This window comes from Microcaecilia unicolor, chromosome 4 (genome assembly GCF_901765095.1).
Source record: "Microcaecilia unicolor chromosome 4, aMicUni1.1, whole genome shotgun sequence".
In the NCBI taxonomy this organism is placed as follows: Eukaryota; Metazoa; Chordata; class Amphibia; order Gymnophiona; family Siphonopidae; genus Microcaecilia; species Microcaecilia unicolor.
The window spans coordinates 190,600,055-190,624,973 of record NC_044034.1 but is presented as its reverse complement, the minus strand read 5'-3'; the positions used below and the strand labels follow the sequence as shown (position 1 = coordinate 190,624,973).

Genomic DNA, 24,919 nt, shown 5'->3' with positions numbered 1-24,919 from the left:
TCGGAAGATGGCCGGCGATCACTTTCGAAAATGAGCTGAATAGTAAATCGAACGCGAACGCCTATCTCCATGGGCGTCTATGTCTGAAAACGGTTACGTGAAGAGGCGGGACAGACCGTATTTTCGAAAAAATGGACGTTTTTCAGCTGGGCGTTTGTTTTTTTAGCAATAATGGAAACTAAAAACGCCCAGCTCAAAAACGTCCATTTTTTCGAAAATACGGTCTGTCCCACCTCTTCACGTAACCGTTTTCGGACATAGACGCCCATAGATCTTAGGGGTGAAGGGGGCACCTGCATGTGGATACAGTGGGTTTTGGAGGCCTCCCATTTACCAGTACAAGTGTTACAGGTAGGGGGGGGGATGGGCCTGGGTCCGCCTTGCTGAAGTGCACTGCGGAACCCACTAAAAGTGCTCCAGGGACCTGCATACACGCAGGCCTCTAGGACTGGTTGCTGCTATATAACATTGGCACACCAGTTGACACCTGAAGACTAATCTCTCAAAAAACATCCTTTATTGGAATAAGCACACTTACTCACAGTTAACTGCAGATCAGAGGTTGTGCCCCACTGGCAACGAGTCTCCCTGGTACTGAGATGAGCAGTAGGTCAGAGCTGGCAGAATGCTGTACAATGCCTTCTTTCAGCCACATTCAAGGGCTGTAACGTGGCTAACACGTGAAAGGGATCTAAAACTGGTACAAAAATGGCCACTACCTCATGGACTACCGGAAACAAAACAGGGCACACTCTGACCCAGTAAGCAGGGGGAAAAGCACCATGGGAGTAGAGCCTACCAACTACTAACATCGTGAGCATTTGCCACAAGCTAGTGGAATCACGGAGCCCAATACCCTACACCCACCACAATGCATTGCTGATGTAGCTCTGCAGTGCACATAACAGAAAAGGTTTCACACTCACCCAAGAGCCACATCAGAACCAGGGAAAGGCTGTCACAGGATAGAACACATTCTGCTGTCATAGAGGTGGGTACTGCATTTGAGGCTGGCATAGAGGCTGGAAAAAAGTTTATAAAGTGGGTTTTTTTTGGTGGGAGGGGGTTAGTGACCACTGGGGGAGTCCGGGGAGGTCATCCCCAATTCCCTCCAGTGGTCATCTGGTCAGTTGGAGCACTTTTTTGGGAACTGTTCGTGAAAAAAAAGGGTCCAAAAAAAGTGACCCAAAATCGCGGTAAAAATGCCTTTTTTTTTTTTCGATTATCAGCTGAAGACGCCCATCTCTCCTCGGCCGATAACCACGCCCCAGTTCTGCCTTCACCATGCCTCCAACACACCCCCATCAACTTTACCCGTTTCCACAACGGATTGCAGTTGGAAACGCCCAAAATCGGCTTTCGATTATACCAATTTGGGCGCCCACGGGAGAAAGACGCCCATCTCCCGATTTGGGTCACAATATAGGCGTTTTTCTCTTTCGATTATAAGCTGGATAGTAGATTATGGCAGAAAAAGACCTGCACGGTCCATCCAGTCTGCCCAACAAGATAAACTCATATGTGCTACTTTTTGTGTATACCCTACTTTGAGTTGTACCTGTCCTCTTCAGGGCACAGACCGTATAAGTCTGCCAACACTATCCCAGCCTCCCAACCACCAATCCCGCCTCCCACCACCGGCTCTGGCACAGACCGTATAAGTCTGCTCAGCACTATCCCCGCCTCCCAACCACCAGCCCCGCCTCCCCTCAACGGCTCTGCCACCCAATCTCGGCTAAGCTCCTGAGAATTCATTCCTTCTGAACAGGATTCCTTTATGTTTATCCCACACGTTTGAATTCCGTTACCGTTTTCATTTCCACCACCTCCCGCAGGAGGGCATTCCAAGCATCCACCACTCTCTCCGTGAAAAAATACTTCCTGACATTTTTCTTGAGTCTGCCCCCCTTCAATCTCATTTCATGTCCTCTCGTTCTACCACCTTTGCATCTCCGGAAAAGGTTCGTTTGCGGATTAATACCTTTCAAATATTTGAACGTCTGTATCATATCACCCCTATTTCTCCTTTCCTCCAGAGTATACATGTTTAGGTCCGCAAGTCTCTCCTCATACGACTTGTAATGCAAATCCCATACCATTCTCGAAGCTTTTCTTTGCACCACTTCAATTCTTTTTACATCCTTAGCAAGATACTGCCTCCAAAACTGAACACAATACTCCAGGTGGGGCCTCACCAAGGACTTATACAGGGGCATCAACACCCCCTTTGTGGAATAGTTTGTGGATTTAGACCAGGCTTCAAATTACAAACTTCTTTAAAAAAAAATAGGTCACTGCTTCTTTATTCGATAACAAGGCTAAAACACAAGGAATTACATATTCATCATATAAGGCATGAACAGTATATAACTGATAAAGCATTTCTGGAGAAACCTTAAAAAGTAGGACAGTTCCCACTGAACCAATTGCCATCATACCAAAGAGGACAAATCCCACCCATAACCAAAAAAATATAAAACACACTAGGACAAGTAATCTACCTCCCTTTTCTCTTCCAGATCATTGGGGGGGGGGGGGGGGGCAATACCCCTCAGAGCCCCCACAACATTATCTTTTACACATTCCTTTCCTCTACCAGGCATGCAGTTTGTGGGGGGGGGGGGGGGCAATGCCCGCACACACCCCCAAACTAGGTTTCAACCTAATTCATGTTTAATCCAGGATCTAAATGTCATAAATACATAAATAGATAAATATAAACTGCAGTTCATGTGGGGGCAGTGCCCCCACACCCCCCATCCTAGGTTTCAACCTAATTCAGCCCTCAAAATGACACACTGATTATGATTTATAACAAATTACTTCTCTACCTATGAAAAGTTATTCCATTATTATACATCCTCTGTGTACATCCGTATGCTGCTCTGACTTCCTTGTTCCAGACGCCATTAAAAAAAAGCATCGCCAGGACTTATGGGACCCGATAGAAGAAAAAAAATAAAAAGCTAGGGAGGGTGGGAAATGACTGGAGGGGGGGGGGGGGGGGAGTCCTTGGTGGGAATTGTCCCTCTTAAGTGGGAATTGTCCCATGGGGAATTGTCCTAGGTGGGAGTTGTCTCAGGGGGAATTGGTGGGTGGGAACTGTCCAAGTGGGAAGTCATCTGATACTTATGCAATAAGACCTATGGGGTCATTTTCAAAAGAAAAAAAATATCCAGACAGTGTCATAAAGCACCATTTGGACAGATTTCTTCTCAAAATGTCCAAATCAACATTTTTGAAACCTGTTTTGCTGATGTCTTACTATGCATTTCAAAAACATAGCAAAACTTTTTTTCGGTATATTAAAAGCAGGAAGCCGGCAAAAGAATCGGTTGGTCCGCTGGATGACAGAGAGGTAAAAGGGGCGATCAAGGAAGATAAAGATGTAGCAGAGAGATTGAATAAATTCTTTGCTTCAGTCTTACCGAGGAAGATTTGGGTGGGATACCGGTGTCGGAAATAGTATTTCAAGCGGACGAGTCGGAAAAACTTACTAACTTCACGGTAAACCTGGAGGACGTAATGGGGCAGTTCAGCAAACTGAAGAGTAGCAAATCTCTTGGACCGGATGGTATTCATCCTAGAGTACTGATAGTACTGAAAAATGAGCTTGCGGAGCTACTGTTAGTGATATGCAATTTATCCTTAAAATCAAGTGTGGTACCAGAAGACTGGAGGGTGACCAATGTAACGCCGATTTTTAAAAAAGGTTCCAGGGAAGATCCGGGAAATTATAGACCGGTGAGTCTGACTTTGGTGCCGGGGAAAATGGTAGAGGCTATTATCAAAAACAAAATTACAGAGCACATCCAAGGACATGGATTACTGAGACCAAGTCAGCACGGCTTTTGTGTGGGGAAATCTTGCCTGACCAATTTACTTCAATTCTTTGAAGGAGTAAACAAACATGTGGACAAAGGGGAGCCGGTTGATATCGTGTATCTGGATTTTCAAAAGGCGTTTGACAAGGTACCTCATGAAAGGCTACAGAGGAAATTGGAGAGCCTTGGGATAGGAGGAAATGTCCTATTGTAGATTAAAAACTGGTTGAAGGATAGGAAACAGAGAGTGGGGTTAAATGGGCAGTATTCACAATGGAGAAGGGTAGTTAGTGGGGTTCCTCAGGGGTCTGTGCTAGGACCGCTGCTTTTTAATATATTTTTAAATGATTTAGAGATGGGAGTAACTAGCGAGGTAATTAAATTTGCTGATGACACAAATTTATTCAAAGTCGTTAACTTGCAACAGGATTGTGAAAAATTACAGAAGGACCTCACGAGACTGGGAGACTGGGCGGCTAAATAATAAATAATAAATAAATGGCAGATGACGTTTAATGTGAGCAAGTGCAAGGTGATGCATGTGGGAAAAAAGAACCTGAATTATAGGTAAGTCATGCAAGGTTCCACGTTAGGAGTTACGGATCAAGAAAGGGATCTGGGTGTCATCGTCGATAATACACTGAAACCTGCTCAGTGTGCTGCTGCGACTAGGAAAGCGAATAGAATCTTGAGTATTATCAGGAAAGGTATGGAAAACAGGTGTGAGGATGTTATAATGCCGTTGTATCGCTCCGTGGTGTGACCGCACCTTGAGTATTGTGTTCAATTCTGGTCGCAGCATCTCAAGAAAGATATAGTAGAATTGGAAAAGGTGCAGCGAAAGGCGACTAAAATAATAGCGGGGATGGGACGACTTCCCTATGAAGAAAGACTAAGGAGGCTAGGGCTTTTCAGCTTGGAGAAGAGACGGCTGAGGGGAGACATGATAGAGGTATATAAAATAATGAGTGGAGTGGAACAGGTGTGAAGCGTCTGTTCACGCTTTCCAAAAATACTAGGACTAGGGGGCATGCGATGAAACTACAGTGTAGTAAATTTAAAACAAATCGGAGAAAAGTTTTCTTCACCCAACGCATAATTAATCTCTGGAATTCGTTGCCGGAGAACGTGGTGAAGGTGGTTAGCTTAGCAGACTTTAAAAAGGGGTTAGATGGTTTCCTAAAGAACAAGTCCATAAACCACTACCAAATGGACTTGGGAAAAATCCACAATTCCAGGAATAACATGTATAGAATGTACGTTTGAGAAGCTCACCAGGTGCCCTTGGCTTGGATTGGCTGCTGTCGTGGACAGGATGCTGGGCTCGATGGACCCTTGGTCTTTTCCCAGTGTGGCATTACTTATGTACTTATCTGCAGTGCGTCCAAATGACAAGGGGACGTGTTAGGGGCATTTCAAAGGCGGGATTAGGGGTGTCTAACACTTGGATGTTTTACAGCCATAATGGAACAAAACCAAAATGTCTAAGGTGAAAACTCCAACATTTTGGTCCAGACCTGTTTTTCTAACAAATAAGATATAAAAAGGTGCCCTAAATGACCACTGGAGGATTCAAGAATGACCCCCTTACTTCCCTAGTAGTTACTGACCCTTCCCACCCTCAAAATGTATGAATAATAATGTTACTCACCAGCCTCTATGACACACTCTGATATTATAGCCAGGTCCACTAGAGCAGCATGCAGGTTCCTGCAGTAGTGTAGTGACATAGTAAAATAGTAACATAGTAACATAGTAGATGACGGCAGAAAAAGACCTGCACGGTCCATCCAGTCTGCCCAACAAGATAACTCATATTTGCTGCTTTTTGTGTATACCCTACTTTGATTTGTACCTGTGCTCTTCAGGGCACAGACCGTATAAGTCTGCCCAGCACTATCCCCGCCTCCCAACCACCAGCCCCACCTCCCAACCACCGGCTCTGGCACAGACCGTATAAGTCTGCCCAGCACTATCCTCACCTCCCAACCACCAGCCCTGCCTCCAAACCACCGGCTCTGGCACAGACCGTACAAGTCTGTCCAGCACTATCCCCGCCTCCCAACCACCAGTCCCGCTTCCCACCACCGGCTCTGGCACAGACCGTATAAGTCTGCCCAGCCCTATCCCCGCCTCCCAACCACCAGCCCCGCCTCCCGATCTTGACTAAGCTCCTGAGGATCCATTCCTTCGGCACAGGATTCCTTTATGCTTATCCCACGCATGTTTGAATTCCGTTACCGTTTTCATTTCCACCACCTCCCGCGGGAGGGCATTCCAAGCATCCACTACTCTCTCCGTGAAAAAATACTTCCTGACATTTTTCTTGAGTCTGCCCCCTTCAATCTCATTTCATGTCCTCTCGTTCTATCACCTTCCCATCTCTGGAAAAGGTTCGTTTGCAGATTAATACCTTTCAAATATTTGAACGTCTGTATCATATCACCCCTGTTTCTCCTTTCCTCCAGAGTATACATGTTTAGTTCAGCAAGTATCTCCTCATACGTCTTGTAACGCAAGTGGTAGGTACAGTGCACTGTAGACAGGTGGACCCAGGCCCATACCTCTTCCTGCCTGTTACACTCGTGGTGAAAACTGTGAGCCCTCCAAAACTCACCAGAAACCCATTGTACCCACATATAGGCGCTCCCTTCACCCATAAAGGCTATTGTAGTGGTGTACAGTTAGGGATACTTGGATTTGAAGGGCTCAGCAGACAACATAAGGGAGCAATGGTGAGGTGTGTACCTGGGAGCATTTATATGAAGTCCACAGCAGTGCCCCCTAGGGTTCCCCTTTGCTCTTCTGGGATTTCTGGGGGACCAGTCTGCTAAAAATGCTGGCTCCTCCTATATCCCAATGGCTTGATTTTGGACGTTTTTAACTTGTGCATTTTTTTTTTTTTTTCAAAAATGGCCTAAAAAGATAAGTGCACAAAGCACCAAACCTTATTCAAAATGGTATTTTTGAAAAAAAGATAGACGTTTTTCTATTTTTGAAAATGGGTATATTTCCTATTCGGATTTGGTACATTTAGCACAAAATGTCTAAAGTCTGACTGAAAATATCCCTCCTAGTTTACTAATAACCTGCGTAAACAGTAAAATAACCCATCTTAACAGTAGCCCGCATTGATAACTTCTCCCTTTAATCTATATTTGATGGTCTATTTATACATACATTGCTATGATCCTATACAAAACAGGCACAACAGATGCACCTATGTCAAGCTAGGAGCCGTGTTGTAAAATTAGTCCCATAAGGTAACTTCAAAAACAAGTGTTAGTCTTTGAATGTAGCTGAAGCCTGTGTAAAGGACATTTCAATAGGCTGGACTATATTGTGTATAAATGAGAAGCATTTAAAATGGCAATATTTGCTCAAAATGGTGGCCTTCCAAAGAAAACATCTGACAAATGTATTCATAATTGTTTCTGAATATTGCAGGAATATTCAAATGAGAGACTAAAGAAAACAAATGAAATGCTTCGTGGTATTAAACTCCTTAAATTATATGCATGGGAGCACATTTTCCACAGTAAAGTGGAGGAAACTAGGCATAAGGAAATGAAAAGTCTGAAGGCCTTTGCTCTTTACACCTCTATATCAAGTAAGTCATTTCTTTTATATTTCTGAGTGCTAGCCTAGTGTCATATGGGGGTATGCTGTCCTTTGCAGAAAACACCAGTAAAGGACCTCATTTAGGGTCCCTTTTACCAAGCGGCGGTAGGGCTACCATGTGGGTAAAAGGGGCTCTGCAGTGGTGTTGGTTTGTGGATTTGCCGCACGTCAAAGCCCCCTGGTACCACAACAGGTAAAAGGCTTTATTTTTTTAAAGGAAAATGGCCATGCAGGATGATAGGAAGATGGCCGCCAGACAGGAAACTCCATGGTGCGCTCCGGAGATCCTAGGTTAAAGGACTTACCTGCGCTGTTCTGCGCTGTCCTGGACCATCCTATAGATCACAACACAACCATATAGGAGACCACGAGTGGACTGCGATGGTCTCGGTGAGCACCAACGCGGATAAGCGACTCCGAAGCTGCCCGCGGATACCAGCTACCTCGTGGCTTCACCCCAACCTAGTGGCTCGCTTCACCGAGAAGTGAAACGAGAGACATCGCGAATCCCGAAAAAGCGCTCAGGCTCCCTCCCAGTCTGGGCTGTAACGCGAGAGAACATTGACCGGGATCCACAACAAAAAACACCGAGCTACTTGGTCCTGACCCACGGCAATGCGACCGCCCCACCCACCACCAGCATCACCAACCACCCGACCGCTCGCAACTCCTCCAACGGACAATCGCACCTGGGCAAGACGACCCTGAGCACCAACTTTGGACCCTATCGCCACGGGTTCGGCGCTGCTCGGACCCTATTCAACACATCGCACTCCCCAGCATCGCTGAATGGAGATCGGTGCCCTTATCCAGCGGCCCGCCAGGTGGAGGACCAGGCGGTGAGTACACCGACTGACCCAAAGCGCGCCGGAGTTAGCCAACCAGGGCTGGGCAGGAGTGACACGAGGTACACCACTTGGGAGAATCCGAGCCTGGAGAAGGCGCCCCGGCGGAACAAAAGCAGAGGACCCGTAGGCTGTGTGAACCTGACCAGTGTTGGACGAGAGTCAGCCCAACCCGACCAGCGTTGGACGAGAATAGAGAGTTGCACGGGGACAGAAATCCAACCCATCCCCACTGGAATCCAACCCGTCCCCATTCGTCCCCGTAGGGAATCTAACCCATCCCCGCCCGTCCCCTTGGAGAATCTTACCCGTCCCCGCCCATCCCCGCAAGAATTTAACTTGTCCTCACCCACAAGAATTTAATGGTACATTAAAAAAAATTCCTGTTGGCTCTCTCAGTCTCTGGGTTTGAGCCGCAGCACTGCAGGCAAGGAAGGAACGGAAGTTGGAACACTCTGGTGCGCACATATAAGACTTCTCTGATTCACTGGCACTGTGTGCTAAGAGATCACCACATGCATGCGCCAGTAGGCCAGGTGACATCTGATGGTCATGCCTATGTCAGAGCTGAGGTCTACACATCAGCCCGGAAGCAGAGAGGATTAATAGTAATAGTAAATGACAGCAGATAAAAACCGGATCGGTCCATCCAGTCTGCCCAATAGTCATAATCATTATCAATTCATGATTAAATCAACAATGAATTTGATATTATATACTTGATTATAGTCTTTCTGTGGCATTTCTGGGACATAGATCATAGAAGTCCGCCTGGCCCTATCCTTATGTTCCAACTGCTGGAGTTGCCCTCAAAGCACACTGCATGGTCCATCCAGTCTGCCCAACAAGATAAACTCATATGTGCTACTTTTTGTGTATACCTTACCTTGATTTGTACCTGTCCTTTTCAGGGCACAGACCGTGTAAGTCTGCCCAGCACTATCCCCGCCTTCCAACCACCAGCCCCGCCTCCCACCACCGGCTCTGGCACAGACTGTATAAGTCTGCCCAGCACTATCCCCGCCTCCCGCCACCGGCTCTGCCACTCAATCTCGGGTAAGCTCCTTAGGATCCATTCCTTCTGAACAGGATTCCTTTATGTTTATCCCACGCGTGTTTGAATTCTGTTACCGTTTTCATTTCCACCACCTCCCGCGGGAGGGCATTCCAAGGCAGTTGTTGGAAGGAGGAGGAGGTGCGGTTGGAAGCTCTGCTAGTTTCCAGAGAGGAAGGGAGTGAGGCCAGCTCCTTGCCCCACCATGCGGCAGGCCCGGGGGGAGCATGCCTCAGGAAAGGCCCAGGCTCTGGGGCCTTCGGGGGCCCGGGACCTGAGGGCCGGGAGGAGTGGTTCCCTCGCTGGGAAACCCCCGGAAAGGAGGGAGAGGAGCCCGGTAGATCAAAGGGCACTGCAACCCCAGGGCGGAGGTGTGAGCAGCGGCCCCCCCACTGCCTCGCAATATCTGGATGGTGAGGGGGGAAGAACGCTGGAGCCGGCTCAGAAGGAGAGTTTGGAAGACCCGGAACGGGTAGTGGATGCATGGCGGCCAGAGGCTGGGGAGAGTGAGGAGAGCGAATCCTCAGATAACGATGAGGTGGACTTGGTGGAAGGCTGGTATGATCCGGACGACCCAGCAAGCAGGATAATTGCTATTGTGAGGCGCATTAAGAAGGAAGAAAAAGAGGTGGTCGAGCTGGGGAAAAGAGTTAAGATGGCGCACACGATGTGCAGGTTAGCCCCTGAGGAACATAAGCGGATGTATGAGAAAGAAGAGGCGTGGCTAGTGAAAATGCTGGCCAGAAAGGAACGGTTAGTGAGAAAGTTGAAAAGGGGCTCAGGAAACCCGCTGCAGGAACTTTATTGTAACCGTGATCGGATGTCCTCTATGCTAACACCAGGAGGTGCAGGGGTGCTGGGATCCCGGCAGGAGCAGGCAGGGGTTCACAGTCCCTCCCCGTTATCCTTCATGAGGCAGCTGGCCACACAGTCCGGTGTGGGGGAGCAAGGAACAAGTAAGAAGGAAAAACAGCAAGTCCAGATACTGGAAGTAGCAGATGGGAACATGGAGTGTGCCCTTTACACAGCAGAGGTGGAGGTACCTGGAGATGATGATGGCGTGGGGGACCAGGCGGATGAAGAGGGACCACTTGAGGGGATGGTGCAGGTGAGCCACGGAAGGCAGAAGCCGTCATTGCTGTTGATGGAGGAGTCCGAACGGATTGCTGAGCAGCTGGAGTTGACTGGGCATCAGAATCCTCGCCCACTACACGCGGAGGAGAGAGCGGTTGATGCTGGGAAGGCAGAGGATGGAGGCCTTCAGGGCAGTGGACACGGAGAGCGGACTGGTCACCAGTCGGCGAGGGATGATTCCTCACCGGGTGCAGAGCAGGCTGGGAGTTCTTCGGCGTTGACGGGATGCATGCGGAGGACCTGGGAGAAGAGAGGCAATACCCCAGCGACACGTCACCAGGCATGGAGACGGAGGTAGCAGGCCAGGAGAGCTTGGCGGTGGAGAACCCAAGGAGAGAGCAGGAGAGCCCGAGGAAGGAACAGGAGGAGCTGGCCTATGGGAACAGTGAAGTGTCTGAGGCCCTGCCCCGAGGATTGGACGTCAGAAGGAGTTCGGGGGCAGGGTGCCTGGAAGCTCCGGTACTGGACAGCATTGCACAGCTGCCGAGGGACAGTTCGGCCCCAGAGCGGACCCTGGTTATCGCAGGGACAAGTGTGGACGCTTTGGGGGCAAGTCTGGACGCTGTGGGGGACGATGTTCGGGTAGTAGAGAGACGGGAAGGGGCTGTAATAATGGGAGAGGGGGGAATGGAAGGGGGGCAGGGGAGGGGGGATGGGGTTGGGTTGGGAGAGAAAGGGGGAGGCGGGGTAGGGTGGGAAGTAGTATAGGGGGTGAGGGAGGGGGGCGTTGGGGGCAGGGGTCACGGTCTTTTGCAGCAGTGGTTCAGGGGAAGGGGGGGGAGGACAGAGTGGAATTGGGAGTATGGGCAGGGGTTTTGAGGGGTCAGGGAGGGGGTCTGGTCAGCTGCCAAAAAGGCATAATGTGGTGCAGTTGAAGTGGGTAGGGGAGGGGGCGATGCCATCCCGGGAGTTGGTTCTGCGGCAGGTGATGGGGCTGGGATTTATCCCGGAGGATTTCTATGCCTGCATCTACTACGTCAATGTCCCAGAATATGATTTAAGTTTCCTGACCCAGAGGGGCTTGGAGGAGTTTTGGGAAAGGTATGAGGGAGTGAGGGGGGTGGGGGAATGGAGGGGTTTTAAGGCTATCCCGATTAGTCAGCCGGACCTGGTGCAGGTGACCCTGCTGGTACGTAATGAATCCCTGTCCAGGGCTGACTTGGAGTATTGACTGCAACGGTATGCAGAGCTGCGATCCCCGTTATCCAAGTTGCCGGATCCTAGCCGGGTTTGGGCAGGGGGATGGGGAGCACTGGTCAGGTTGCGGCAGGTGGGGCACGTAGTGCAGCACCTCCCCTCGGCGGCTTTCCTCGGCCGTGATAGAATACTATGCTTCTATAAAGGACAGCCACGACAATGTTTTAAATGTGGTTCATTCAGACATTTTAGTATGTCGTGTCCTGTGTTAAAGTGTGGGAGGTGTGGGGATATTCGACATGCCACAGAGGATTGCATTTTGATTCGCTGCAATCTGTGTGGTAACCTGGGACATGTATTTAGGGACTGTCCACAGGCATCTCATAATGGGGAGGGGGAGGTAGGGAGTGAGGAGAGCAATGGGGGGGTGGACGGGGAAGGGGTGGGGGTTTGGCAGGGGCCGGAGGCAGGGGGGGCAAGGGGGGCAGGGGAAGGCGGGGGAGGGGGATTGGGTGCAAGTGGTACGGAAGAAGGGGAAGGTAGGGAAGGTGGGGGGTCGGGAACTGAAGGAGAAGGGGCAGAAGGGGTCGGGGGGGGGTAGGTATCAAGTGCTGGGGGAGGAGGCAGAAGAGGAGGAGATGTGGAGGGAGGAAGGGGAGCAGATAGGGGGGAGGGTGGAACGGAAACGGAAGTTAGGGAAGGCACGGGAGGGACGGGTGGGGGGTAGGAAGAAGAGGGTTCAGGAGGGAGGAGGAGGAGAAGGGGAAGGAAAGGAGGAGGAAGGGGGAAGGAAGGGGATGGAGGGCAAGATGGGAGGAAGGGCAGTAAAAGGAAGGCAGAGGGAGCGGAAAGTAGGGTTCGGGACCCTCCGACGAGTTGGGGGGAGCGAGTGGAAGTGGAGGAGGGTTTGGGAGAGGTTGTGGAGGGGGAAGGGGACGGGGGGGTGAGGGGTGATGAGGAGGATGAACAGGAGGATGGAAGAGGGCGAGCTAGAAGGGGGGGATGGGGGTGGGAGGGGGATTGAGGATGCGGGGGGGGGGGGGGTGCGCAAGTGGCCCTGGATCCGGGGGGGAACGGGGGCAGTCTGGAGGTGGTGGTACAGTGGAGGAAGGAGGGTTTGAGGGGCTGACGGCTACTACGGCTGACAATGGCAGGGCTTCTTCTGACGTTTGCCTCGCTTAATGTAGCGAGTATCGCCTCGGCTAAGGCACAGTGTCTGGCGTATGATACGTTTGCTCGGGTGCGGGCTGATTGTTTTCTGCTGCAGGAGACGCGGCTGAGGTCGCTGGAAGAGATTCGGCGAGCAAAACGGGCCTGGAGGTGGGGACCCTCGGTATGGGGGATAGCGGGGGAAAGGTATGGGGGGGTCAGGATTCTGTTTAAATCCCAGGAGGTTAACATCCAAAGAGTGGTGGAATTGGGGGTGGGAAGATGTCTGGTAGTAGATGTGATTTGGGGGGGAAGAGCTTTGAGAGTGGTGAATATATATGGGCCCCAGAGTAAGAAGGAGAGGGTGGGTTTGTTTGGGAAAATCAGGCCCTATCTCTGCACATCCCGCCAGATTCTTTGGGGGGGGGGGGGGATTTCAATACCATTCTTCGAAAACAGGATAGCGGGGGTAGATCGGCGCAGGTACGGTATGACAGAGTACGATTGGCGGGGATTATGAGGGAAGCAGGGTTGATCGATGCACATATGGAGTTTTGTGGGGAGGTGGAGGGGTTCACGTTCTTTCGAGGGCAGTGTAGGAGCAGAATAGATCGTTTTTTAGTGCGGCAGGGGGGTGTGTGCTGGGGGGCCGTGGGTAATGAATGTGGACTTCTCGGATCATCGTATGGTCCTCCTCCGGGTTGGGGGGGGGCAGCCAATAGGCCGGGAAGGGGGTTATGGCGGTTGAATCTGAAGTGGTTGCAAGATGAGAGGATACTGGAGGATTTTGGGGTTTTTTGGAAGACCATGTTACGGTGCAGGGAGCCTTTCGGTCGCTTGGGGGATGGTGGGATGAGGTGAAACGACGGGCATGGGGGGTTTTCTTACGGCAGGCCAGGAAGGATGGTAAGGAGCAGACGAGGTTGGGACTAGCAGTTAAACAGAGGAGGGATAAGCTGATTTCCCAGGGGGTCCGGGAGGAGGAGATCAGGGAATTGCAGGACCTCTTGGAGCAAGTGCAATACAACCAGTATGCCTCCTTGGTGTACGAACGGGACTTCGGGAAGCTAGTTAACCCGGATCCCTTTGCCTGTTGTAGGGAACGATGGGAGCACAGGGTGGTGTAAAAGGTGAGGGATGCTGGAGGGATTTAGCAGGAGTCTAAGGAAGGGATCCTTGGGGCAGTGGGGGCTCATTTTTCGGGATGTTTTGCTGCCCAGGGGCTAGATGAGGAATTGATGGAACATTACGTGACAGGTACCCCGGGGATAGGGAACTGGGGTCCTCAGCTTCAGGTCTTATTACGGCCTTGGACATTGGGGGAAGTGGAGGAGGCCACTGGGGCACTTCACAAGCGGTCATCACCAGGGCCGGACGGCCTGCCGGCTGAGTTTCACCAGGCTTTCCGGGCCCGGTTGGGGCCGATTTTGTTCAGGTGTGGGAGGCGGCCCGCGTGGAGGGGTCCCTTCCGAAGTCTTTGACGGAGTCGGCCCTGGTCCTGCTCAGCAAGGGGAAGGACCCTACGGAATTGGCCAATTGGTGGCCCATCGCGTTACTCAATACAGATCGTAAGATTTTTGCACGTATGCTATTCCAGAGGATGAGACAGGTGTCCGGGCCTCTGTTGGCGACCTCGCAGGCGTGTGGGGTACAGGGAAGGGGGGTTCTAGAGGCAGCGGCCTGGGTGCAGGAGGGGTTCGAGCGTAGCAGGGAGGGGGGAGACTGTTAGTAGCCCTGGACCAGGAGAAGGCGTTTGATCGGGTACAATGGTGTTTTTTATGGAGAGTGTTGGGGCATTACGGATTCCCGAAGGAGTGGGTAGGGCAGCTACAGCTTTTGTACCATCAGGCACGGTGTTTTCCCTTGGTTAATGGCTGGCGAGGGAGGGGGTTCGGAGTAGGGGCGGGGGTGCGGCAGGGGTGTCCACTTAGTCCGCTGCTCTATGCCTATGCTATTGACCCCTTTGTGAGACGGGTGGAGCAGGGGGGGGCAGGGTCTGCAGGGGGTAGAGGTGGGGGGGATAGTCGGTTAAGAGTGGTGGCGTACGCTGATGACGTCACAGTATGGGTGGCAGATCAGCAGGAGGGGGTACAGTTGTTGGGCTTGATTAGGGAATATGCAAGAGCAACGGGGTCGAGGGTGAATCGGGAGAAATCACAGAGTTTGTGGGTGGGGGAGTGGGGGGGGGGGGGGTTCCCTGCCCCGGGAGAGCGCCTTAGGGTGCTAGGGATATATTTTGACTTGGAGGATTATGGCCTGTACAACTGGGACAGGTGTCTGGAGAAGGCCGAGACCCGGGTAAATCGGTGGAAGGGGTGGAGAATGTCCATGGGGGAACGAGTTCGGCTGATTAAGGTTCATCTGGTTCCCCTCTTTTGTTTGTCAGTTATATTTGTTTATTGCCTGAAGGCAGGTATATGAGGTTATACAGTGTTTTTTTTCAACTGTTGTGGGGGAACCGGATGAATCCAGTGAAGAGGAACATAACATATTTGACGAGGAAGGAAGGGGGGGTGGGTATGTTGAATCCGGTGTTATTTTTTAGTGCATTATTTTTACAGTTTAATTTGGGTAGGGCGGTGGGACCGGAGCCGACGGGGTGGGCACAGAGTATGCTCCGGTGGTGGCCGAGATATTGGTCTCTCTGGCAGCAAGGGGGGAGAGTGGTAGCGCTGAGGAAGGGTGGTCCGGGGGGTGGGGTGGGCTATTACAAACTTCTGCTTAAGCTGGTGCGGGTGTGGGGGGTGTTGGTAGAAGACATTAGGGAAGGGAGGAGGGCGGTGTGGATGGAGAGGGTGAGGTCGCAGGTGTTCCCTGCGCCGCTGGTGCTGCGGGATGGCCCGGAGGCTCGATTGCAGCAAGGTCTGCAGTTTATCACATCTGACCGGATCCCTGTTAAATATCAGGACATTGCGTGGCTGTCCTTTCACGGAAAGCTGTATGTGCGGGGTAATTTAAAATGTCGCAAGGCGCAAGACCAAGGATGCCCGAGGGGGGAGTGTGCTGGGTTGGAGGAAACAATGGAGCACTTCCTGCAGAGGTGTCCATTTTCGGTCCAAGTGGGGGACAGGGTTGCCTCCTTGCTACAGATCCCCGGGTTTCGTAGTTACAGCTATGCGGATTGGGTCTATGGCCCACTGGGTAGAATTGGGGGTTTGGATCCGGTGACGAGGTTTGTGATCTCGGTGATCTTGCGATATTGTCTGTGGATGGCGCGATGCAGGGTCTCCCTGCACCAGGATGTCCGGTCAGTGGAACAGATCAGCTGGGAGGTGGTGGGGGCGGTGCAGGCAGTGGCGAAGTGGGAACGGGTGGAGAAAGGTAGGAGGGTGGCCGCTAGGTGGTGGGAACAGGTGAGGTTGAACCCGCCATGAACACTATGAGGGTTTGTTGTTGTAGGTGGGTGTTCTCTGTATTTGGTTGGTGGGGGGAGGCCCTATGGTGGGATTGTGGATAGGAGGTGGGAGGGGGTTGCGTTGTGGATAGTTGTTGTTCGGGGATGAGGGGGGAGGGATGAGGGGGTGATATGTGCTGTTTGTATTCTGTTTTTAGTTTTTATAATAAAACGAGTTCTCCAAGCATCCACTACTCTCTTTGTGAAAAAATACTTCCTGACATTTTTCTTGAGTCTGCCCCCCTTCAATCTCATTTCATGTCCTCTCGTTCTACCGCCTTCGCACCACCGGAAAAGGTTTGTTTGCGGATTAATACTTTTCAAATATTTGAACGTCTGTATCATATCACCCCTGTTTCTCCTTTCTTCCAGAGTATACATGTTCAGGTCATCTCCTCATATGTCTTGTAACGCAAATCCCTTACCATTCTCGTAGCTTTTCTTTGCACCTCTTCAATTCTTTTTACATCCTTTGCAAGGTACGGCCTCCAAAACTGAACACAATACTCTAGGTGGGGCCTCACCAAGGACTTATACAGGGGCATCAACACCTCCATTCTTCTGCTGGTCACACCTCTCTCTATACAGCCTAACAACCTTCTAGCTACGGCCACAGCCTTGTCACACTGTTTTGTCGCCTTCAGATCCTCAGATACTATCACCCCAAGATCCCTCTCCCCGTCCGTACCTATCAGATTCTCCCCGCCTAACACATACGTCTCCCGAGGATTTCTATTCCCTAAGTGAATCACTTTGCATTTCTTCGCATTGAATTTTAATTGCCAAACCTTAGACCATTCTTCTAGCTTCCTCAGATCCTTTTTCATGTTTTCCACTCCCTCCCGGGTGTCCACTCTGTTACAGATCTTAGTATCATCCGAAAATAGGCAAACTTTACCTTGTAACCCTTCGGCAATGTCACTCACAAATATATTGAACAGAATCGGTCCCAGCACCAATCCTTGAGGCACACCACTACTCACCTTTCCCTCCTCCGAGCGAATTCCATTCACCACCACCCTCTGGCTTCTGTCCGTCAATCAGTTCCTAATCCAGTTCACCACTTCGGGTCCTATCTTCAGCCCATCCAGTTTATTTAAGAGTCTCCTGTGGGGAACCGTGTCAAAAGCTTTGCTGAAATCTAAGTAGATTACGTCCATAGCTCGTCCCTGATTCAATTCTCCTGTCACCCAATCAAAGAACTCAATGAGATTCGTTTGGCACGATTTCCCTTTGGTAAAACCATGTTGTCTCGGATCTTGCAACTTATTGGCTTCCAGGAAATTCACTATCCTTTCCTTCAGCATCGCTTCCATTACTTTTCCAATAATCGAAGTGAGGCTTACCGGCCTGTAGTTTCCAGCTTCTTCCCTATCACCACTCTTGTGAAGAGGGACCACCTCCGCCGTTCTCCAATCCCTCGGAACCTCTCCCGTCTGCAAGGATATAGTCCAGCCTATTCATCTTCTCATTTGCGGGACACAGACCGTAAAAGTCTGTCCAGAACTGTCCTCATGTTCCAGCCACTAAAGTTGCTGTCTAAACCCTTTCCAGCCCATCCAAAATCAGATTGCCATATATGAGACACAGACCGTACAGGTCTCCCGGTATCGGCCCTAGTTCATCACAGCCAGAGTCACCATGTAAGTGTCACGCAACACATTCACACACATACAGCCATTTAAGTTTAGGTTTTTTATAACTTCCATTTTCTAAATAGAGATTCTCTGTGTTCATCCCATGCCTTTTTGAATTTTGTCACCATTTGTATCTCTACCACCTCCTTAATGGAGGCTTTCCACATCTTTGCAAGGAGGAGGAGGAGACAGCACTCAAAGAACTTGGTACTCGGTAGGTGAGAGGCTGGTGCAAGTGCAGCATACACTTCCACAGGAACACCACAGGAACTGCTTCCATCCCCGCGGGAACCCCGCAGAACTGCTTCCATCCCCGCGGGAATCCCGTGGGTTCCGCGGGATTCCCGCAAACCCCGTTCCCGTGCAAGTCTCACTCTCTAGACGAGAGTCAGCCCAACCCGACCACCAAACAAAGAACCAGCTGGTAGACATCAACTGGCCTAACCAGGACTCGCCGGTGGAAACGATCAGGGCAGGCAGGACGCTCCCGATTGAGAGGGACTCGTTCACTCTAGCTCCTGACCGCCGAGGTCAAACGATCCCATCCAAGTAACTTCCAGAGGAGCCTACAAGAGGCCTACTCCCATCCCAGAGCGTCGACCACTTGGACGAGCCTGCACAACAATTATCTCTCCAGACTCTACCTCCAACTAACCCCATAGACGAAACAAGACGCTCTTGGATAGCGCACCACCATTCCCGCGACTACGAGATCAGCATAAGCACAAGGTCAGTTCCTTTGATAATGTTGAATACCGCGAAACGGAACCCCGTCGGAATACAAAAGTTGTAAGCAGGAAAAAAGATAGAGAGGCTGCTCTTTGCTCTTTTTATAACACAGCAATATTCAACTATTTGAACTATAATAATGTTGATACCTTTACCTGTAGCACAGTACTACTCAGCTATTTGAACTATAATAATGTTGATACCTCTACCTGTAGCACAGTACTACTCAGCTATTTGAACTATAAAAATGTTGATACCTTTACCTGTAGCACAGTACTACTCAGCTATTTGAACTATAAAAATGTTGATACCTCTACCTGTAGCACAGGACTACTTAGCTATCTGAAGTATAATAAGGTTGGTATCTGTAACACAGCACTATTCTGTTATGTGAACTATAACAATGTTGATAACTGTAACACTGTACTACACCTCATAACACTCTCAGCTGTATTTGTAGCTCATACTACGCGAATTCATGAATTCTATGACTGGTAATGCAACAATACCATTTACGCCATTTGCAGCACAGTCATTGCTCTATCATTCAAACGATAACACCGATGAAACTGTTTTATTTGTAGCACAATAGCATCTTGTTATCTAAACTGTAATATTGTCCGTAACTACACTATTTACAGCACAGGATTATTATGCCATAATTGTAATAACAGTATTACTCTGCCATAACTATAATAACAATCAGTACAGTATTATTATGACATAACTGTAATAACAGTATTATTATGCCATAACTGAAATAACAAACACCCTAAACTAATATAACTGCTAACATCAATCTCCTCTAACTAACGACCATACAATAGACACCTTATCACACTACACCAGAGTTCAACATTGACTACAACACCCTATCAACTAACACCATCTCATACCACTGAGCAATAATCTCATCTGAATATTGAGTTACAACTACCAAAGCAATATGAATATGAACAAACTGCTTGTAATTATCTATCTTCTTCCGCTAATCTACTATGCATGGACAACCCCCTGTACAGACAACAACATACTCACATCACACAAACCCTATAGACAATCTGACTACAAAATAACAGAGCAAAGAAGCATCAACTAAAAGGAAAAGCAATTATGCACGGAAACCACCAACAGAAGGGGAAGAAAGGACACAACAAAACCAGATACCAAGAAAACAGACAACTAATAAAAATCAACACCTCCACATCCCAAACCGATGCCCACAAAACAATTTGACTAGGTTATGTAAACGCTAGATTGACAGTTAATAAAACAACAACTATCACAGACTGGATCACAACAGACAAACTTGATCTCTTAATTATTACTGAAATCTGGATCCATGACCTTAAAGACCCCATAATCCTAGACCTCTGCCCCCCAGGCTACAAAATCACCCACTGGACAAGGAATGGAAAAAGAGGAGGAGGAATAGCCATCATCTATAGATCCCAGTTCATCATTACAACCGTAGCCGAATCCATCCAGCCCCATCTCGAAATTGCCTCAGTTAGGATCAGCCACCCAAACCTAATGGAACATCTCAACTTAATCTTGCTCTACAGACCACCAGTTAAATGGCAAGAATCCCAAACTATCGTCATGGACTTCATATCGAACATATGTGTATCTATCTCGAACTTACTTATAGTAGGAGATATTAACCTACACCTTGAAGACTATTCCTCAACAAACATCCAAGAATGCGATGAGTTCCTTCAATTATGGGACTTCCACAGGCCAGATACGCGGCAAACCCACATTAAAGGACTTGCACTAGATATCATTACACACAAATTCGCTCCTGACTCAAATTTAACACTAACGGATATAAAATGGTCACCCATACCATGGTCAGACCACTATACAGCAAACTTCTCCCTCATATGGCGATTGAAAGAAGCAACTCACAAACAAGAAAGAACCACCTACACCACGAGAGGAAAAATAGATCCTATAATATTCTGGCAACACTTCTATGATAACGGATGGTCAACAAAGACAGACACAAGCCAATTCCTTGAAAAATGGGACAATAGATGTAGAAACATATTAGATAACATAGCACCAATTCAAACCAGAACATCACGCAGAAAGAATTCAATACCATGGTTCACCGAAGAACTGAAAAAGCTAAAAACGCAAGTTAGAAGGCTAGAACGAGCATGGAAGAAAATGAGAGACGATTCCACATTCACCACCTGGAAGCAATCACAAAGGAAATATAAATACACCATAAGACAAACTAAAAGACTATATTATAAAACTATAATTGGACCAGAATTCAAGGACACTTACAAACTCTTCCAGCTAAATTACTAGACACCACGCCGGTAACTTCTAACAACACAGATAAACCAGCAGCAAACAATCTGGCAAAATACTTCAGTGAGAAAATCACAAAATTACGCCTCCAAATACCTGTCAATACCACTAACTACATAGAGCTTCTTAAATGCCTAGTCCCAAACCCTGGTGAATACCCAGCGGACAGATACTGGACCAATTTTGAAACGCTATCAGAGGACATCGTATCCCAAAAAACTCAAAAGATTTGCCAAATCCCACTGCAAACTAGACATATGCCCAAACAACCTGACAAAGGCAGCCCCTCAACAATTCATAAAAGATCTCACAGAGCACCTGAACTACATGCTACAAAGCAGACTCTTCCCAAAATACCAAGGAAATATTTTACTGTCCCCTATACCCAAAGATGCAAAAAAAAAGCACAAGCGACTTAACCAGCTACCGCCCAGTAGCATCTATCCCACTGACAACCAAATTAGCGGAAGGATTGGTAATCAATCAACTCACCGACTACCTAAATAAATTCTCCATACTACACAAATCCCAATCAGGATTCCAAGCTAACCACAGCACAGAAACAGTGCTAGTCACTCTTATGGCTAAATTTAAACAACTGATCGCAACTGGCCATAACATTCTCCTACAACAATTCGATATGTCCAGCGCTTTCGATATGGTTGACCACGGAATATTACTACACATCCTTGAATACTTTGGAATTGGAGGCAATGTGCTCAAGTGGTTCAAAGGCTTCCTAACCATACGATCTTACCAAGTGATATCCAACTCTACCACTTCAGACACATGGACACCTGAGTGTGGAGTCCCACAAGGATCCCCCCTCTCGCCGACTCTCTTCAACCTAATGATGACACCCTTGGCCAAACTACTATCCAATCAAAACCTCAATCCATACATATACGCAGATGACGTAATGATATACATACCGTTTAAACAAGACTTACTGGAAATTACAAACAACATCAACCAAGGTTTCCATATCATGCACTCATGGGCGGATGCATTTCGGCTGAAACTAAATGCAGATAAAACGCAATGCCTCATACTCACCTCACAACATAATAAGAACAAATTCACCACCATAAACACGCCAACTCTATCCCTTCCTGTATCGGACACACTGAAAATTCTTGGACTGACCCTCGATTGACATCTTACACTTGATAATCATGTGAAAAATACAACTAAAAAGATGTTCTACTCTTACTATATGGTCTGTGCCAGAGCCAGTGGTGGGAGGCGGGACTGAAGGTTGAGAGGCAGGGATAGTGCTGGGCAGACTTATACGGTCTGTGCCAGAGCCGGTGGTTGGGAGGCGGGGCTGGTGGTTGGGAGGCGGGGATAGTGCTGGGCAGACTTATACGGTCTGTACCCTGAAGAGCATAGGTACAAATCAAAGTAGGGTATACACAAAAAGTAGCACACATGAGTTGTCTTGTTGGGCAGACTGGATGGACCGTGCAGGTCTTTTTCTGCCGTCATCTACTATGTTACTATGTTACTATATGTGGAAACTAAAAAGGATAAGACCATCTTCCCAAGGACCATTTTTCGCAACCTGGTACAATCACTAGCACTTAGTCATTTAGACTACTGCAATGCTCTCTACGCAGGATGTAAAGAGCAAATCATCAAGAAACTGCAAACCGCCCAGAATACCGCAGCCAGACTCATATACGGAAAAACAAAATACGAAAGTGCAAGGCCCCTAAGGGAGAAGCTACACTGGCTCCCACTTAAAGAATGCATCACGTTCAAGATATGCTCTCTAGTTCATAAAATAATTCACAGAAATGCCCCAGCCTACGTGACAGATCTTGTAGACCTGCCACCTAGAAACTCTAAAAGGTCATCTCGAACATTCATGAATCTGCACTTCCCCAGTTGTAAAGGCCTAAATATAAACTAACGCATGCGTCAAACTTCTCCTACTTGAGTACACAGCTGTGGAACACACTACCGCGCAGCTTAAAAGCTACTTACGAACAAGCTAACTTTCGGAAATCCCTGAAGACTCACCTATTTAACAAGGCATACCAACAAGATCAACAAGTAGAAATGTAACACAAAGCAACCTTACCTATCATCAACAATGCCCCTGCTTATTCCTACTTACTCGAATCTCGATCTCGACCTATCTCTCTATATAAAAAGCAACACCAACGTTCTATGAAGCCTCCAGCCGGAAGTGTGAAGGGGGCGAGATATCCGGTTTCCCTATGAGTGTCTGCTCTGTAACACAGTCAGTGAAGGAAAACAGCAGAGCACGAAATCAAATCGCTGGCTCTGTAACAGTGAAGGACTCAGTGGGGAGAGGGGAGAGAGGCCAGAGGGCAGGGACACACACACTCCCACATGCACACAGAAGAAAACATTGCTAGCCCCCATTTCATTTGCATCAGAAACGGGGCTTTTTTACTAGTTAACAATATGTTTTCTATTTATTCTCATTTGCTTAATCTTCGATGATACTACTTTCCAACTAACACTAACAGTTATTTACTATTTTAGTATCTACTAACAATAACACATTGTAAGCCACATTGAGCCTGCAAAGAGGTGGGATAATGTGGGATACAAATGCAATAAATAATAATAATAATGCAGTAAGTTAATCACTTGCCGTGCTGCCATTTCCTGGGGGAGCCCTTACCATCACTTATTTAGGAGGCAGTAAGGGCTCCCACACTAACCCAGCAGTAACCGGGCAGCACTGCCTGATTACCACCAGGTAAGTCCTGGTGCTAAAAAGCTAAAAATATATTTCAAGCCCCAGAAATGGTGCGCGAAGGAGGCAGGAACTACCGTCGGGCTTCTGAGGTAGCCTAGTCGTAGTGCTGAATTGGCACACAGCAAGCCTGCGGTAGGCTTGCCGGGCCTTTGGAAAAGAGCCCCTTATTTCAGTAACACTGTTCTTAGTGGTTTTCTCTTCCCTGGTTTTTACTCTCAAAACTGATGAGCCTTATTCAGCAATATCATGAACAATTACATGATTCAAATTACCAACAAATATAAAGTAATATAGGATGCATTTAACAAAAATCCCAAGAGCTGAAGCCTGGCATTGGATTTCTAGAAAACCAGACTGTTGCTCCATCTGAACTTAAACTTAACAGGCTATTTATTTATTTATTTGTTGCATTTGTATCCCACATTTTCCCACCTATTTGCAGGCTCAATGTGGCTTACAATGTACCGATATGGCATTCGCCATTTCGGATTGAAAATAACAATTGGTGTTACATAGAGAACATGGATGACATAATAAAATTAAACAGTCAAATATAAGAAGAAGAAAGTTCCGAATATAGGAAAAATGGAGATGTGTTACATTTACAGTTATTGATCGTTGTGGTATGCCTTGTTGAAGAGGTGGGTCTTCAGAGATTTATGAAAATTAGGTAGTTCATAGATAGTTTTTAAGTTAAGCAGAGAGGTGTGGTAGCCATGTTAGTCCACTCTTAAAGGTTATAAATAGAAATCAAACAAAAGAAAACATGGAAAAGAAAATAAGATGATACCTTTTTTATTGGACATAACTTAATACATTTCTTGATTAGCTTTCGAAGGTTGCCCTTCTTCGTCAGATCGGAGATAAGCAAATGTGTTAGCAACCTTCGAAAGCTAATCAAGAAATGTATTAAGTTATGGCCAATAAAAAAGGTATCATCTTATTTTCTTTTCCATGTTTTATTTTGTTTGATTTCTATTTATAGGTTAAGCAGCAATGCGTTCCATAACTGTGTGCTTAGGTAAGAAAGGCTTGACGCATGCGTTAGTTTGTATTTTAGACCTTTACAGCTGGGGAAGTGAAGATTAAGGAATGTGCGAGATGATCTTTTAGCGTTCCTGGGTGGCAAGTCTACTAGGTCTGACATGTAGGCTGGGTGTTATGATTCTGCCGGTTTGGCTGAGAGGGAAGGGGGGACGTCTCTTCTGATTGGCTGCCAGGGGTTGTGCTGACGTCAGGGGATAGTACTTTAGCCTGCAGCTGAAGAGTTTCTCTGCTTTTGCGTTACTTACTTGGTGGTAACAGGAAAGCCTGATAGCTTTCTCTCAGAACG

At 48.1% G+C, this 24,919-nt stretch overlaps 1 protein-coding gene across 1 annotated transcript in view; it reads left to right on the top strand.

The window, feature by feature from the left end:
- The window catches only part of ABCC8 (ATP binding cassette subfamily C member 8), an 803,652-nt gene that overhangs the window by 344,390 nt on the left and 434,343 nt on the right, over positions 1 to 24,919 (top strand). The window contains 1 exon segment of the mRNA XM_030201075.1: positions 7,272 to 7,434. Coding sequence (XP_030056935.1) covers positions 7,272 to 7,434 — 163 coding nt within the window.